The sequence below is a fragment of the Leopardus geoffroyi genome, chromosome A2 (genome assembly GCF_018350155.1).
Source record: "Leopardus geoffroyi isolate Oge1 chromosome A2, O.geoffroyi_Oge1_pat1.0, whole genome shotgun sequence".
Classification (NCBI taxonomy): Eukaryota; Metazoa; Chordata; class Mammalia; order Carnivora; family Felidae; genus Leopardus; species Leopardus geoffroyi.
Window position 1 is genome coordinate 161011866 of NC_059331.1, and position 18786 is coordinate 161030651.

The window sequence follows — 18786 nt, forward strand, 5'->3', positions numbered from 1 at the left end:
AGTTCTGATATTTCCTGGAAGTGATTTTTCATGGCTCAGACATAGCTTCATTCTGTACTCTCTCTGTGCCTTTTAATCCAAGCTGGTGGCACCACAGGTGCAGTTCTCTCATCAACCATTCCAGTGAGTGTTGTTCTGGTTTACTCCGGTAGGTAAATGCCACATCCACAATTGGATACAGAGAAGCTTTTTGTTTGTTGGTTTTACGTTACACTTCTGCTAACATGTTAAGGGAAAAATGCCTTAACCTCATTAAAACCCTTATTTTTTAACTCAGAGGATCTGTAAGACATGCCAGTCAGCTGCCTAGACGTTCTGTAGTCTCACTGAGTGGTCCTTTGAGGCACTACCTAATCCATTTTGGAGGTCTGACCATGAATTTCACAGGCACACTTCATTGTCATCTTTATCTTATTTTTTATTAGCAGTTGATCTTTTTTTCTTTAAAGTTTATTTAATTTATTTTGAGAGAGAGAGAGAGAGCGCGCACACAAGAGCAGGAGACGGGCAGAGAGGGAGGGAGAGAGAGAGTCCCAAGCAGGCTCCATGCTGTCTGCACAGAGCCTGGCTCAGGGCTTGAACTCAAAACCTGTGATCCCGTGACCTGAGCCGAAATCAAGACTTGGAGGCTTACCCGCATGAGCCACCCAGATGCCCCTGGTAGTTTGCCTGGAAGAGACTAGAAATGAGAAAACACTTTATTTTCAAGTCGATCAAGTCCTGCTTTCTTCATATTTAATGTGCTTTTTTTAAGTTTTTTTTTTTTTTTTTTTTTTGCCTCTTCTTCTTCCCCTTTTATTGTAAGTAGAAGATGTTCAGTTTTCTCTGCCTGAAGTGTCCTTAGCTAGGTTACACAATTCACTACGTATAAATTTTCTTTTCCAGATTATCATGATTTATCAGAACTTCCACTGCGACAGAGCCAGCATGCAGTTTTCCGTCATCACCAGTCACATTTATTCCTCGCTTTCTTTGACGCCATTACTGACGACCTCCTCGAGAGCCGCGAAGCTTGTGCTCTTAGCCCTCTCCAGGCCTGTCCAGCTCCCTTGTACCTTTTGATCGCTCAGTTACCCACATCTTTAGGTTTTTGTTACAATTCCCTCCCAGGACCAGATCTATTATTAGGTATTCATTATTGCATAAACAAATCACCCCCACATTTAATAGCTTAACACCATGCTTTAGCATTTCCCATGGGCCTCTCCACAAGACTCCTCCCGGTGTGATCAGTTAGCAGTCTCAGAGACCAAGCCGGATGCTAGCATCAGAAGTCACACACGGCCACCTCTTCCTAGCTCTCCACTGACCACGGAGTCAGCACTAATTCAGTGTAGAAGGAGACTATGAATGGGTACGGACACCAGAGGCAAGGATTAATGGGCTTCCTCTTGGAAACGTTAAAGGTGATGTAAGGAAAGGAAAAAAAACCCTAAATTTTCAATGGATATATAGTAACTTGTCCTATAATATCCTCTCCTAGAACGTATCCCATGTGAAAAAGTGCAAGGCCTTCTTCACAATTTCAAACTCCAGAATTTGGGCCAAACGGAATATTGTTGTGAGTGACTGATGAAGTCTTGTTTTGTGAACCTAATTATGTCCAGTTCACAGCACTGTGTGTGTTACACAGCTGCCTTGCTTCGGAGAAGCTCTTGTTCTCACAAACAGATCCGCTCATTTTGAAACATTGCAAAGCTAGTGTGGATATTTCGAGACTCCCAAGTACTCAAAAACCAGAACCAAATGATCGTCTTGTTAAGAGTAGTCAATAAAGTTACAGCTGGATGTTTTCTCTCTGCTAAATTTAGACATTACACTCCATTCAATTTTCTCTTGATTAAACAGATTGAAAATCATATGTATGCATACAACTAGTCTAAATGGACCACTTGCTTAAGATCAGCAGTTTTCTGAGGAGACTAACTCAAAGCCAAAGGAAAAAAATGTGACTTAGGGAAAAAATATATATGCTGTATGTTTGACTTCGCAGTACAGCCTTCTAGGTGTTGTTTTTTAAGCCAAGAAATTTGTTTACGTGGAATCCTGTTTTTACCTAGTACTGTGTTGATGGAAAACGATGTACAGCCGCGTGATTAACTCTTACAGGGAATTCAAATGATAAGGATTAGCCTTTAAATATCATAACTCATTAATAATGGAAGAAAGAAGGTTTCTCTGGTCCTGAAATGCTATTACTAGTCAAACGGGACATTTAAAAACAAATCACTTCATTGTCAAGTTTCGGGAAAATTTCTATTGGAGTCTCACTTTTGTCCACTTAGTGACACGTGATTGCAACCCATTCTGTACGAATTGGTTTCTTTCTATAGATATAATATTAGATTGAAATGAATATGATAGAAACTTCAGAATTTCAAGCAAATTAGTACAGTTTGAATTTGCTCTGGCAGGTACATTTGGTGTGAGCAACGGCATGAAAAGTAGATGATTTTTGAGACTTTCTGGAGATACTTAATGGGATAGAGAAATATTTTTTCCTGTATCCTACAAATTTAAAACACATCATAAGAATTATGCATTTGCTATTGAAAAGGCATTTAGGTAACTGGTGTTGATTTTTTAAAGTTATTTTGTAAGAAAAATTTTAATATCTGATTTTAGACTTGGTATATGTATATTCTATTCCTTAATAGAAACAGTAGTATTTACTTTTCTGTTGTTTTGCTGTTGATTCTTTTTTTAGTTTCGTTTCTTATCATTTATGGTTCCTATACTCTATTAGGTATATAACATGGCTATTCAGAGCAAAGTGGCTGAATCTTGTGCCTAATTTTATTTCTTTCTAATGTTTCCTTGGATTACAAATTGAGAAATCATTTGTAACGCAAGTGTCTCTTTGGATTGAGTTAGGCATTAATCCATAAAAGAAATCCACCATAATAAATAATAGTTTAACTTCTTGAGCTCTGAATCACAGGCCTCTAGGGAATTAAGAAAAAAGAAGTAAAGACTAACGGCATAAAAGGAAGGCCGTGGGATAGTTGTGAAAAGTCTAAAGTTACAACGTTTTCATCTCTGAAGAGAGTCAGGTGAGGAAGTATAGCGGTGAGCCTTTGAGAGCGGAGGGACAGAAAGATGTGACCAAGAGAGAAAGAAGATGTCACAGAGACAATATGAGGGATGGTAGCCCCTGAGAGAAACATTCACCCAGGTTCAGCCCTTCCTTCTTCCCTTGAAATAATATCTCTTTCTCCAAAGAGCCCGTTCTTCTGCATTGACTATGACATCAGCAAGGATCAACCAGACAGGATGGCCTCGGCAGGGAAAACACCCGGAAGAAATTTCGTGAAGCGTGTAGTACACAGAATGTAACTTTCTCACTTCTTCCCTCTCGCAGGTTTTCTGAACCAGATGAGTAACTCCAGTCACTCCGTCCTTCAGCCTTCGTTCCAAGGATGCATGCAGCTTGTCCAAGTGGATGACCAGCTGGTGAATTTATACGAAGTGGCCCAGAGGAGGCCGGGGAGTTTTGCGAATGTCAGCATCGACATGTGCGCCATCATAGACAGGTACGCTCTTTCTGTCCTACCCCAAACTTGTCTACGCTTTCTAAATTCACGTTTTTGCTGTTGGGCGAGAGAAACACACGTGCGCACACACCCTGTAAGAGGCGAGGCGAGAGGAGCCACCCGTCATGCCGATGGCGTATTTGTGATTTTAGCGGTGACATTTATATCGGGACGTGGATAAATATATAAATATATGGCAGAACAGTCTGTTATCACACAAACCTCCCTCAGCAGACGCGATTATTATGCAGGTAGTTTTGCAAACAACAGCTGAGTTATAAAGGGGCTCAGTTTATTTTTACTTTTGCTTCCTACTCCCACAAGCAGAAATGTCCCCTTCTCTCCTTGTCTTGGTCACGACTCATCCTCAGCATATTGTCCCCTCTCAAGCCCTTTCCTGAGGGAAAGAAGCTTTAAAAAATGTTGGCAGGCAGTATGGGAATTTACTGAAGCGGGATATTTAATGTAATTGAGCCTCCTTATAAAATATACTGAAATATTGCAAAATCTAATCTGTATTCGTTTTTGCAAATCTGGGGAGGAGCTTTTTTATAAAAACTTAGTTGACTTCTCACAGAGTAGAAAGATACAGCTCTTACATGAAATATTATGACATCATTGCATACATTAACTTTAATGTACTTCTAAAAAGTGCCTTTAATTCCAGCATAAAAAATATTCCTTTGAGATGTTTTGTCCGTAAAGAAACTGTATCTGACTTTGTGTTGAATTTAACCTGGTGAATTTAGGTGATTTTCTACACTACTTCCAAAGTTTTTATGATAGGGCTATCCTATTCTGAAAAATAATTTTATTAATTTTGTGTTTTGGAAGATGGGAGTTTTAGAAGTCTCCGTCTGTCTCCAACAAAGTGTAGACCATCAGTCTCTAATTTTATTTTCATTTAAGAGGAGATCCTTGGGGAAGTCATTCAAAGACACATAATGAATCTTAAAAATATGTAAAATCATCTGTAGTGAAGTAAGTTGGCTTCTATATAATCTCAATAAAATAATATCTGCGTGAATGGTAAATTACAGTTTAAATGATGGATCTAGAATGTAACATTTTAAAGCCTTAACATCTTTATAATAAGACTTGATGACATAGCACAGTTCTTATTTCTATTACATATTTGCAAATAGTCATCCTGATAGCCTAAACAATTTATATTTAAACACAACAGTGAACAATTTTAATGGAAATATATTCCCAATTTTTGAACCATCAGCGATGTAATAGCTATTATTTCTGCCTAAAGCAAGTGGTAGCAACAATCAGAAAAACTGAAAGATGACTGTTTTAAGACCAGACTTTGTGATGTTTGATATTTAGCCATAAATTTTTATTAATTGTTTTCCATACAGGAAGATTTTCCTTCTTAGCAATAGGTAGACAGAATATTGAGTTATTTTAGTACCTTGTCCATTTTCCATGTCAGTAGCTTTAATGTTACAATAATCTCTGTCAATAATACCCAAGTTAGTCCACTCAGCTTTTGTAAACAGCCTAGATTTTATGGTTATGTTGCCATTTCGCTTCAAATAGCGTGTGTCCCGGGCACTATATTTAAGTTGTTTGCTACTAAAGAAGTATGAGTGATATGTTGAGGCTTTAATGTTTTACTTCCATGGAGAGACAAGGTGCTAAATTGGCTCCAAAAGAATGAATGAGATTTTTGTAAATGAAGGGAATGGAAAATGGCACCTCTGATGAAGGTAAATACACAAGAAAAGATGAAGAATTGGGACTTCAAATTTCAGTTTTTGTCAGATACAGGAATATACAGATTTTTTTTTTTGCCAAAATGGGTCAGTCTCATTGTCCATTTTGCCAAGTGTCCTGTAGCTGATGGAGTAAGGAATAGGTCTCTCTCAACCTCCAGTAGGATAAGCCAAGAGAAAAGGGGAAGTTGTCACCTCTGACATGTGACGCAATTCCAAAGCCCAGTAGGGCATCCATTTTCTGCTTGCTCTGTTTTTTGAAGGCAGTGATTGTTTTTTTTTTTTTTCTAATTGAGTTGTAACTGACATGTAACTTTCAGATATAGAACACAGTGAATTGATATTTATATGTATCGCAAAGCAATCACCAGAGCAACAGCTTATGTACGTGAATTACCAGTATGTGAAAGAGCAGATTTCTTTACTCACCTAAAATGTTTCAGTTCAAAATATTAATCTGTGAAGTGTTATATTTTTGTATATATGATACAGAACTGTATTCACCTTATTCCAACCATTGAGGAGCTCATTGATGAGTTAACCCTCCGTCTGTGTCTTTCCATATGAGAGTACCGGTGGTTTTAGCCTGTCCTCGTAGAGTGGTGACCCAGCAGATACACCGTAATGATATATTCCCTGCCCATCTCTGGTTTGGTATTTTCCCCCTTACTGACTAAAATTTTGCAACAGCCCCATCGCTGCCATTTTATTTTCAAACTCTAAATTTCCCCTAAGTAAGCCTACACTGGCTCTTTCAAATTTCAGCTTGATTGATTTGAGAGCTATTTTGGCCGGTGGCGTGGGGGTGGGGGGAGGATAAATGAGAACATAGGGGAAAAAAAATAGAAAAGCTACCACAGGCACATTTTTTATGACATGTTTGGAGATAATAGGAGCAGCTGCAATGATTCGATGAGTAAAACTTAGGGAACTGGTTTGGGGAAGATGATTGTACAGGGGTTTTGCTGTGTGTCATGCTGGGATACCCTATGATTTGAACTTCGTTTTCTTTCTTTGCATGTGGATTTACATGAAGCTTGTTTTATTTACTTGTTTGTTTTCGGAGCACAGCAATGAATCAAGAAAAGAGCAAGCGTGCCAAGCCACAGAATCATTCATTCGGGAGTATTTTCTGAGTATATCCGTGGTGCCAGGCACTCACTATTCTAGGCACTAAGGATGCCTCATTGAACAAAATAGAGATCCTTGGACTTGGAAAGCTCACATTCTGAGGAAAGGGGAAGAAGAACAAATGTAATAAGTAAATATTGCAGTAAGTTTGAAGAAATAAGTGCTATTAAAAAAAAAAAAAAAGTAGGCCAACTGGAGGACCATCATTCCAAGAGAGTGAGGTGTCGGGTTGCAATTTAAATAGATTGGTCAGAGTCAGCCTCATTGAAAAGATAATAATAAGTTCAAGACCTGAAAGAGGTAATAGAATTTGCCGATTCTTTTGGCAAAGAGAATAGTCAATGCAGAGAGAAGAGTCCATGCAGCGAGGCCGCCTGGCATGATCTAGGATCAGCCAGGGCCAGGGAGGCAAGTTTGGAAGGAATAGGAGTAGAGCTGCGGGTGAGGAGGCCAGAGCAATTCTAGAGGTCAAGTCCTGCAGAATCATAGGCTTTTTTTTTTTTTCTTAACAATTTGGCTTTGATTTTGAGGGAATTCAGGAACCATCGCAGGTTTCTGAGTAGAGCAATGGCAGGATCCAGCTTACAGTTTAAAAGAATAACTCTCACTGTGGGAAGAGGAAAGGTAGAAGCAGGGAGCTTCTTGTAATCCAGGTGAGAGATGCCGGTGGCCTAAGATCAGGGTGCTGGCATGAGAGGTCGTGAGATGTGGTCAGTTCTGAAAATATTTAAGAGTCGAGTCCATCGTGTGTCTTGATGGACTAAGTAGAAGAGTTAGAGGATTAACCCAAACTATTTAGTAAAAGCAACGGGAAGGAAGGAGTTGCCATATCCCAGTGGGAAGACTAGTGGTCGAGAAGGTTGGTCAAGGGTTAAGAAAAAATATCAGAAGCTAGTGTTGGGCATGAGTTGAAGGGTCTATTGGACACAAGTGGAGCTGTCAAAAAGGCAGCTGGAGATATAGATATAGATATAAATATAGATATAGATATAGATATATAGATTTATATATATGAAACAAGCATGTACCTGCAGATTACACAATGAAATGTTGTGTCTGAAAAGATCTCCATGTTTGCCTGTTGAGGGCCTCCCATGTCTTGAGCTGTATTTCATAGACAGTATAGACCTGGAAGGCGAGAAGACAAATAGTGGGCAGGAAGCCTCTTCCAATATCAGAAGCTTGTAGCTTTACCCTTTGAAGGGTATTCTATGGCTAGAATATTCTCTGAAAATGATAAAATACCTAGCACATAGCTTCTTTGTTTTTCCCTGCATGATTGTCGCCTTTTATCTGCTCCTACTGCCCTGGTATTGTTGGATCCTTGTGACAGACGTCTTCAGGTGCCGACTCAACTCCTATTCCCAACCCGTGTCTAACCTCTTTGTAGGTGTGAATATCTGAGAGCCAAAAGCCTGCAAAACACGCCTGTAACTGTCTAGAGTTGGCTTTATTCACTTCCTCCCACAGGATAGCACGAAGGTGGGGTTGGGCCGGGAGCAGTTAGGGAAGGGAATCGGGAATGAGTCCTGGCAGCTATTGGTCAGAATTTATCAACTAAGAGAGTTAGCGTCACAGACCGTGGACGTTGTGAATTCATGTGGACCTACCGCTTGATTTGCTTGTCTCTGACTCTTCCCTGGGACATCTGGGATGAAGAAGGTGGGGTTAAAATATTTTGAGCTTAAGTAGGTGGTATTCGTGACTGGTCTGGCAAAATACACCTGTAAGAGAAGAAATTCCTGTTTATTTAAGCTGCTGTGAGTCAAGTTTTGTTTTTCTTGGAGCCAAAAGTATCCATCCTTCCCCCATCCTCCACTTCTAAAAGCAACCAGTATAGTCTTTTTACCAGAACACAGAGGAACCAACTCCCAAGTATGGAAATGGCTTTGAAAGAAAAGATGGTAACATTTATTTTAGGGTATATTGAGTTGCCTGCCAGTGATGTCCCCAAGAGACTGAACTTGGGGGACTAAATGGCCGTTTAGAGGCCAAAGCAAATACATATTCTTAGAATCGGCAGCTGGTAGGAAAAAAATAGTAAAAGCAGTTCATTAGAATTCAACTCTTATTTACCTTGGCTGTAAATATAAGAAGAAGCAAAATCAGTAAACATCCCAATAGCACAGAGAGTGGAAAGGGAAGAGTAAATGTCCCAACTTAACCACAGCCCTCAAAATTACCCCTTGAGAAACTGAATAGACTGGCTCCTATTTTTGAGTTAGTAATTACGTCTTCATTATATTTGTGGATGGAAGCGCATAATCACTTTTATTTTTATTTTTTAGTTCAATGCTTTCCTTTCAAGAACATCTACCCGCTTTGATTTATTATTCCTTGAAAGAAAAGAATGCGTATATATATTTTTATAAGAGCATTTAAATGGGGGTTGGATAGGTACAGTGTCTGTCTCTAAACCAAGCTGACTCTGTTGGAAAGGTGCACAACGAATAAGTACATTAATATTACGAGTCAGAGGAGATCACAGGTTTCTATAAAAGCAGGTTTAAAATCTACAGGCCTAACTTAGATGATGAATACAGGTAACATTCTTTATTTTCTTTTTTTTTTTTTCACATTTTTATTTTCTAAAATGGATCTTCATTTACTCAGAAGCTCCCATTTCCACGCAGAAGAAAAACTCAATATTTGAACATGTACATTTGGAAATCCTAATAACTTTATATGTGTATTACATATTATATGTATATATAATATTTAGTCAATGTGGGATCCAAACTTAGAGTCAAACTCCTTTTTTTTAGGCTCTCGTCCCATTTCAAGTGGCCTTGACCCCTCCCGCGTGACTCTTGGTTCAGAGCCAAACAACTTACGCAACAGTGGGTCTGTTCCACGTGCTCTAGTCACATTCCTTTTGGCCTCCCTTAAGGTCTCTAGCCTGCTGAGTGTTCTAGACTCAGCCTCTGTCCCAACCGCCCACTGCTCTGGCATCTGTTTCTGCTGACCGTGGGATATGCCTTAGCTACTGCTGGGATCTGTGTGACGTGGTAACCCTTCCCAGTTTGTCTGGGACTGTTGCATTTAGCACGGAGAACCAGGTGCCGGGAGTACTCTGTTCTGGGTGCAGCAGGGTGATTGGTCCCTCGAGACGCGTGCATCCTCTGCCCTCCTCCAAATTCCCTTTCTCTTGTCTGCCAGCCCCCCAGGCATTTTTAATAGACCTCATAGGGACATGCCGTGATGTCTGGATCTCTTGCCAACTGCATGTAAGCCAAAATGAATCATGGCCTATGTGAAGGGGTGGGGGTGTTCGGTGGGGACAGCTGTCGTGGGCCCCCCATTTCCTCAGCTTGCCATGCCTCCGGATCTGCAGCAGCCCCTCAGGCTGACATGAGTCTCTGTGAATCACATTGCCAAAGGCAGCACTCAGGGCACAAGCCACCACTCACAAAGGACATCTAAAGTGAACACGCCCTCCTGCACTAATGCTGAGGTGGTGGGGGGGATCGCTGCTCAGAACTTAAACTGTTTTAACATTCGGGGCACCTGTTTTTGCGCTCCGACACCCGGCTCTTTCGAACCAAAAGCCACTTGGTCTTAGCCTATCTTGGCAAAATTGAACCCACAGGACTGCTAACTTTTTGTTCCAGTCCAGAGTCCTGAAGCGAACGCTCCCAGCCCCCACTCCCTGTGACAATGTCACTGATGCTCGGCATGGACAGCACAACACAAGAAGAATTTCATAGAAAATACGCAAAAGCCAAACTTTGAATTGAAATACCCCAGAATGATTTCTATCACAGGAAAGGGGAGGCCGGTCTCACAAACATGGCTGTTTTTGTAGGGACGATATTTATTCCAGATTTTCTTTCTCTTTCCCCTGGGTCTTGCTAACTGCAAACCGCCAGCCTGAGTCTAACACCTTTTCCTACATTTGCAGGCTGACCGTCCCCCGTCTTTCGTGACGAATGTTCGTGTCATGAGTTAGGCTGATGTCAGGCTGTGCCTACACTTCTCTTGCATTAGGAAACGTTTTGTCTTTTATTACTCAAACTGCAGGCTTCTGGGCATATCTCGCTTTTGCATCAGGGTAATTATGCCAAAGGAGTAAAGGAGGCAGAAAGCGCCCCAGGTAAACCACACTGTTTAAACTTCGTGCCCGGCTCCATTTTGACAACATGGTGACTGATCTCATCAAACCCCAAAGGAACGAGGAGCCGATCACCTGGAACTCATTCTGGGAGACCTGGAACCAATGAACAGTTTTTTAGGCAGGACGCTGGAGTTTCTTTTGGGGGGGGGGGGATACCCTTCAAAAATACCTTCAGGACAAGAATTATTCAGGGTCCTAAAACCATACCACCAAATCAAAATAAGCAAAAAACAAGACTAGTTACATAATCCAGCTTTATTTTCTTATGTGACTGTTCACATTGTGATTCTTTATTCTAGATGTGTCTGCCTCATCACCCTATTCCCCATCTTGGATTCCACTGATTTTATATTCCTGTTTATATTGAAGCATTTAAGCCGTAGTCTTCTATCCAGCACAAAAACATAAGCTCAGTGACCTGAAAGTATCACACACCCAGGTGAACCCATGTTCAAGTCCGTTGCCTCTCTGAAGTGGTTTCAAAGTGATTTTGTTTTTTCAGCACAAATAGAGTACTAGAGTGACAAAACTTATTAAAAAAAAAAAAAAAAAGTACAGTAGTGAAACGCCAGAGGAGATAACTCTCCTAGGAGAAAAAGGAGAAGAAAATAGTTGAATTAACTATTTTAAGATTCAACAGCAGCTTTATTCTTCTTTGATGTATCGCATGTATTAGGACAAAAGAAACTATATTTGCTTTTGGCATGGCATATAGCTGTGCTTTGACATTTAAATCCCAAGGAAAGCCTAGTGCATAAAAGTAATGTCAGAAAACAGTTATGTGTTTGAAGATAAGCAAAAAGGAGAAAGAGAAATGATTTTAACATGTAGCTAAATCAACCACAGAGAAAGACTTAAATAAGTCATTAACTTGTATATTTTGCTTTTGATATTAGATTACCTGAAAAATAAAAATGAAAGCGGGGCGCCTGGGTGGCGCAGTCGGTTAAGCGTCCGACTTCAGCCAGGTCACGATCTCGCAGTCCGTGAGTTCGAGCCCCGCGTCGGGCTCTGGGCTGATGGCTCAGAGCCTGGGGCCTGTTTCCGATTCTGTGTCTCCCTCTCTCTCTGCCCCTCCCCCGGTCATGCTCTGTCTCTCTCTGTCCCCAAAATAAATAAACGTTGAAAGAAAAAAAAAATTTAAAAATGAAAGCAAACAATTTAAAAATACACATTTAAAATATCTGTCCAGAAATAGTTTCTTCTTAAGTTAACACTTTTGTCAATTACGTAGACATATGGCAAAATTTTGCTGGAACCCCGAGAAGTCATTCAACTGCCCTCCCCTTAAGCTGACTTTACAGAGGAATAGACACTCTCCATTCTCTTTGTAAATATGGAGAATGATCCCTGTCACCTGGTGGAGGAAGAGTCTTTGAAGTAGCAGGTGCGGTTTCACCTTCCATGTGTTGTGCTTAACCACACGTTGTGAGCGAGAGGCACTGGTTCATGCCCAAATATGTTAATGCAAGTTATACTTGATATTGTAATATCATGGTCTAATTAAGTACCAAACACATCTTCAAAGGAGTGGAGACAAAAAGAAACAATTTCTGTTAAAACCAAACCAAAAGGCTTTAGAAAGATAAGTGGCTAAAAGCAAAACCCTCAGGGTAGGCATGGACAAGCTGACTGTAAAAATTCACAAAGGTTCATCGGTTACTTCAGTTTTCCCTGCATTTTAAGAAATCCAAACTAGAAGTTGAGGGTGATGATGCTTTAAGGAACTGGTTCTTCAGAAAAGATGGTGGATTGGAATTGTAGAATTCCACTCAGTGGGCCCAGAGCAATTCCCTCTGACCAGTGACTCACTGAATTTACATGACATAGGGTTTTAAGTTAAATTAAAATGGTTAAGGTGTGTATCCTTTTAATGATTTGTTTCTTTACTTCATTAAATGATTTCTTTCTTTACTTCTGCTATTCCCTAATCTGAAAAAAAATAATGAAATTAGAATCCACTTTTTTTCTTTTGCTTTCTTCATTCCAAATATTGCAGAGGGTAGGGAGAAAGAGAATGGAGAAGGTGGGGAAGGAGAATAGGATGGAAGGGAAGGGAAGGGAGGAAGGAAGGAAAAATAGGAGGTCATAAAATGGTTTCTGGTGTGTTGGTATGGGACATTTCTACTTTAATTAAAACAGAAATCAGAGGTAAAAAATTAAAGGGTGTTGTCTATTTTTTATAGGTGTTTAAAAATGGCATTTTCTTTGAAAATTTCCCTTTGCTATTGAAGTGATCCGTAACCTGAGAAGAAAGAGAAAGGAGTCGTAGATTTTTCTATGCCATAAAAAACAAAACAAAAAACCCCCACAGTTTTCCTAAGGCTTGGGACTTGTCATCACTTTTATTTTATTTGTTAATTGAACAGAAGTACTTCCTCTCTCTGTGGTTGCATGTACATTACCTGAAACTAGTTTCAAGTGGGCAAAAAGCTTAGCTTTTTAGACAACATTGTCTAAAATTCTATAAGGCACCCCTTGCCACATTAGAGATAAATACTTCATCATCTGTGTCTATGAATTCATTGAGGAACTTATTAGAGTCTGAATCTCATTTTGTTTACCAAATTCCACTTACATCAAAAAGAATGTTGCATGAGCAAGGGAGCCATGCAGCTGGAAGGGGTAGGGAATATGTATGTTTTAGAATGTTTTTGAAAAGTGAATCTGTAACACATTTTTTTTTTAATTTTTTTTTCAACGTTTATTTATTTTTGGGACAGAGAGAGACAAAGCATGAACGGGGGAGGGGCAGAGAGAGAGGGAGACACAGAATCGGAAACAGGCTCCAGGCTCTGAGCCATCAGCCCATAGCCTGACGCGGGGCTCGAACTCACGGACCGCGAGATCGTGACCTGGCTGAAGTCGGACGCTTAACCGACTGCGCCACCCAGGCGCCCCTAATCTGTAACACATTTTAACGAACAAAATTCCATATCTGAAAAGGATTCCTTAATTTGTAAGTAGATTGATTTAAACAGACTTACCTACAATTGTGATAAGGGTAGATTCTCTAAGTACCAGACAGCAGTTGTTTATAGGATTAATTTCGTTTGCCTTTAAGGAGTACTACCTTCAACCTTTTAGTCCAGTGGTTTCCTGATCTTTGGTTCTTTGGCACAGTCCCCAAAATGTTTCATCAACTTGAGACTTATTTTCATGGACACACCACTCTAAAGACCCTCTCTGGGCAAATGAATGTGACACTAAAGTGATTTTTTTTTTCTTGAAAGTTTAAGGCATTCAAAAATTAAGGGCAAAAGAGAAACCTTTAAAATTTTTAAGGGTAACATATCTGAAATGAGATAGACCACACCATCTACAAAGAGGCACATGGTTCCTTTATTAACTCAAGAGACATATGTTAATCCCCTAAGAAGCTCAGAGCACTGGTACTGGTCTACACAACAAGAAAGCCACAAGATGTGAAATAGAATCTCTTCTCACAGGGAATACACAAATGTAGCCGTGGGAATAGGAAACATTCATGAGACGTTTAAAAGCTATGTTAAGAAGCACGTGCTTCTGGATCACCACAGAGAATGTTTTCTACAGGAAATTAGTAGAGACCTACCGGGGCCTGCCGTGGCTGAAGGAGGCTTCTGAGAAGAACATGTTGATGTTGAGAGGAATGCGTAGCCTTTTTTTAGAGGAAAGGGAAAGAGCATGCCAGGTGAGAGCAATGAGCCGAAGTACCGAGACACAGGTGGCCAAGTCATATTTCCGAAACAGTAAAGTGACCATTTAGACTAGAGCAGGAAGTTTGTGTGGGGGGGTCATGGTTAGAAAGATATGCCATTCATTCATTTGTTCATCCATCCATTCATTCCACATTCATTCAGTGATTACCTACCACGTGCCAAGGAGAGTCTTAGTTTTGATGAATAAAACATAACCTTATGGAACTTACATTCTTACTGACTAGTAGAAGAGACATTTTACAAACCCCAATTATTGAAAAACCTGAGAAATTCTAAAACTGAGGTATACACAGGGGATGGCAGTGGCGTGAGATTTCTGATAAGGATGGAGGAGATTGCCCAGAGGAGCAGTTCGCAGGTATACCAGAAGGACCTTCCAGCTGGACGGGAGGCACACGCAAAAGGTCACGGGTGTGAGCGACAGAGAGACTTGTAGGGAACTCAAGGACTTATGGTAGGGTCTTCCAGAGTTTGGCAGCTATTAGTAGGAAGTTAGAAACATAGTGTGAAGATCTGAGGCTAGAAATTTAGGGAGAACCTATTGGAAAAAGGTCTACTAAAAAGATTTTAATTTGTCCTCTGGACAGTTAAGGAATTACTGAAGGATTTGCAGGAAAATACGTTTTGCATTACTGACGTTCTGTTCCAATGATCTGAACAGAGGTGTTGAGAGCCTGAACTATTGGTATAATGATAGGAATGGATGGAAGAGGGTAAACCCAAGGTGTTTAGGATTTGGGGTAAGCTCATTAGATATGGAGGTCAGAAAGGTATTGGTGGGAAAGAGAAACTGGTTTCAGAGTGAGAAAAAGCTTTAATGGAAGACTAAGTTATCTTCACAAGTCCCCTGAACAACGTCTTAACTGAATATTTTTTCGTGATGGTAGTATTTCCTTCAATCGGAGGAAGGTTCTGCTGGGATATAGAAAATTGTGAATATTAGTAGTGGCAATTGAGCATTTGAGGGCAATTGACCTCTTTGAGGTCGAAGAGAGAAAGCTAAAATAAGTAAAGCTGGGCTAGAAGTTCAGGTAATGGCATAGTGGAATAAAGAGGAAGACAGAGGAGACCGAAGCTGTCCGTCCAATATGTAGCCACTCGTCAAATGGGACTTCTGGGCACTAAAACAGAGATGGCTTCTAATCGAGCTGTGCCATACATGTGAAATACACACTAGATTATGAATACTTAGTGCAAATAAAAGAATATAAAATATCTCAATAATTTTAATTGATTTCATTTTGTGTTAACTGTATTATTGAAATCAGTTTCACCTCTTTCTCTTTAATGCAGTTATCATAAAATTTAAAATTATATATGGCATGCAGCTCTTCTGATGTTTATATTGGATAGTGCTCGTCTAGAATCTCTAGACAGTTTCAGCCAGATACTTTTGCAACCGAAAAGGGCTCTCCTGCCTCTGTGTTGGTCTTTTCCAAAGGTGACTTAAAAGACTCATGCAACTTCTGATAAGACTCAATAAGTTGTCCTTTAGAATTATTTTATTTCAGAGACAATGGAGATTCCCAGAAGGTCTGTGAAACTGGCATCAGTCTGAAATTCTCAGTCCCTTTTAATTAGTTAGAAGTTTCCTTAAGCCCTAAATCTGCTTGCAATGCCATCTCCAGAGAAAATCTTTACAGACTCAGAAGCCAGATGTGTTGGTTTTCTCCTGAATATTAATTCCCTATTCATTAAAAATAAAATAAAAAGTTTCCAATGAAAAAAAGAAGCCTAAATTAAGTAGACAATATTTTAGTTGAGTACAAGTTAGAACTTTTTGGTTCAAAGATTAATTTTGGGGACACCTGGGTGGCTCAGTCGGTTGAGTATCCAACTCATGGTTTCGGCTCAGGTCACGATCTCACAGTTTGTGAGTTCGAGCCCCGTGTTGGGCACTGCCATTGGCAGCATGGAATCTGCTTGGGATTCTCTCTCTCTCTCCCTCTCTGTCCATCCCTCCCCTTCTCACTCTCTCTCAAAGTAAATTAAAAAACTTAAAAAAAGATTTTTTTTTTCCGCTAAAGTATCTGTCATTCATTCAAATGTGTATAACTCAATACCTGTGAAGTAACAGGTTGGGTCTCAATTAGGAATTGCTTTCAGGTTCTAGGAACAAAGGTCCAATTACACTTTATTAGACCAATCTAAAATTTCTCATGTTACATGTCAGAGGTCCGAAACAGACAATCCAAGCTTGTATGGTAACTCTTAGAAGCAATGAGAGATCCAGACTCTAACATTTTGCTCCAGTTTCCTTCGCTCATGTTTCCATTCTCCCAGTCACAAAACAGCTGCCAGAACCCCAGGCATTTCATCTGCTTTTCATGAAGAATGTAGAAGGGCCCGCTTCCCCCTTTTAACAAGTCTTACAAGTTCAAGTTCCATGCAGCACTTCCACTTACATCTCTCGGGCCAGATTTAGTCATGACTAAACCCAACAGTGGGTTGCAAGACAGAATGGGAATGCTAGTCTCTTATTCTCGTCTAAATGTCCTCTACAGAGACCAACTCAAATTAGTCCAAGTAAAGACAACTTATCGTCAAGCTACACATGAAACAATTAAGGAAGTATGTATAGAAATTCAAAAGAAAGTGTCTGAACAGCGGGATGGCCACATAATTTGCCAAAAAACTGTGCTGCTTTTGAGAATCAAAGAGATATAATGGGCATGAATTGGTCCTACACCGAACAAGCCAAGATTCACGGTCACCATACCTAACATGTGTGGACCTCCCAGAGACTGAAATGAGAGGAAGTTCTTGATTCAAGACAGCTTTAAAAAAGTGTTTTTAATGTTTATTCATTTTTGAAAGAGAGAAGGAGAGCACAAGGAGGAGAGGGGCAGAGAGAGGGGGAGACACAGAATCCGAACCAGGCTCCAGGCTCTGAGCCGTCAGCACAGAGCCCGAGGCAGGGCTCAGACTCACAAACCGAGAGATCATGACCTGAGCCAAAGTCAGACGCTTAACCGACTGAGCCACCTAGGAGACCCCAAGACAGTTTTCAAGGCACAAATTCATGGGTGTTCACCCAGACACTCTGCCTTAACATATCTGAGCTATAATGCATTCATTTTCCCCCTTTAATCTGTAAACCAACAGGATTGCTTTGCATGTAGTTTTTGGTTTTTTGTTTTTTTTGTACTCTGAAATTTTGTGATGGGTACCCATTGCCTGCTTTCTCAGCAACCAATTTCCTATGGGCAAACCCAGCCCGTCCCTTTTCAACAGTAATTAGTTTCTGTTTGGATTCAGAGAAGCTACTCATTCTTCAGTGACAACTGTGGCCTCTGAGACGGTTTTTGGGGAATGAATATGATCAAGGCCAGCCATCCTAGGAAACCATCTGAGACCATGAGCAGCAGGGAAGCCATAGGCTGAAGACAGAGTAGAGAAGCCCTGAGAAGACAGAAATAAGCTAGAATCTTGGTGATTTTTTAAGTTACTTGATCAATCCTGTACTCACCTCTATTCGTTTCACTTATTTGAACCAATAGATTTCCTTTTTTTGAAGGCAGACTCAGTCATCTTTTCTGCTACTTACAATTGAAACCATCCAAACTAATACACCTTCAACTTTCACAGTGCCCAGTAGTGGGTCCTACAGCTCCCTTGTCTCAGCTCTCATTGTTAGCCGGCCCCTTTGGTTTTGGTTTTGGTTTCTTTTTGTTTGTTTGTTTTTTGTTTTAGTTCTTCCTTCAAATGTTAGAGAAGAAATTAGTTGGTTGAATTTATCGTTTTTCACCAGGCTGTAGTCTTAAGTTGCTAGAAATCTGTGGTTTGGCTGCCTCTGAGTCACGTGCCCCACAGGGACTGGTCACTGGGTCTGACTGGAACAGCTACTGTCCCCTCTCAGAAGACCTGTATCAGTTTGCCTTCTGTGGGAGTACCAGCAAGATAGATGTTGAGGCATTTGTATAAGATACAATTTTATGCTCCGTATTAATTATAGTCCTTGCTCTTTTACTGTTTCACCTGAATAACGGATAGGTATCACAGGAATTGTATCGAGATAGTTAGAACTACTAAAACTCGTCTGTGACATTTTGGAGAACACCTACAAAGAAAAAGTTGAATTTCAGAAAACTTCCCTTTCTTTCCTCATTTTTATTCTTTCCCTTTACGGTGTAATTACTATTATATGGAACCTATATCTGATGATGGTGGGTTGAAATGGATCAAAATTATTGCTCCTTAAAAAGCGACACCAAAATTTGTAAGATATGACGCATACTAATTAAAGTTCAAGGAGCCCTAGGCAAGAAAAAAAGATAAGCCTTTGCTTAAGTTATGCAAAAGTGTATTAAATATTCAAGATTAATTAAAATCGAGGCAAGGATTTTTTTAGGGGTGGCATTTAAAGTTTGCATAAAAGTTAATGCAATTATTATGAAATGTTTGCTGTCGAACTGGTTTGATGAATAAGGGAAGTCAATTAGTAACATCGTGAAATAAAGAGTTAATTCATGTGGCTCCAGGTAGTTTCTTCCCTTTGCTCTGTAAAAATCACTTATAGCCGTGTAATAATTACATGCCAGTGACGCACAGTCACAAAGTGATGGAAAACATAATTCAGTGGC

The 18786-nt window shown here is 40.1% G+C and overlaps 1 protein-coding gene across 1 annotated transcript in view; it reads left to right on the forward strand.

Moving 5' to 3' along the window:
• The window catches only part of CNTNAP2 (contactin associated protein 2), a 1977252-nt gene that overhangs the window by 1130055 nt on the left and 828411 nt on the right, over nt 1–18786 (forward strand). Inside the window, exon 10 of the mRNA XM_045496029.1 lies at nt 3362–3533. Within this exon, the coding sequence (XP_045351985.1) occupies nt 3362–3533 (172 nt within the window). The remainder of the gene's footprint in view (nt 1–3361; nt 3534–18786) is intronic.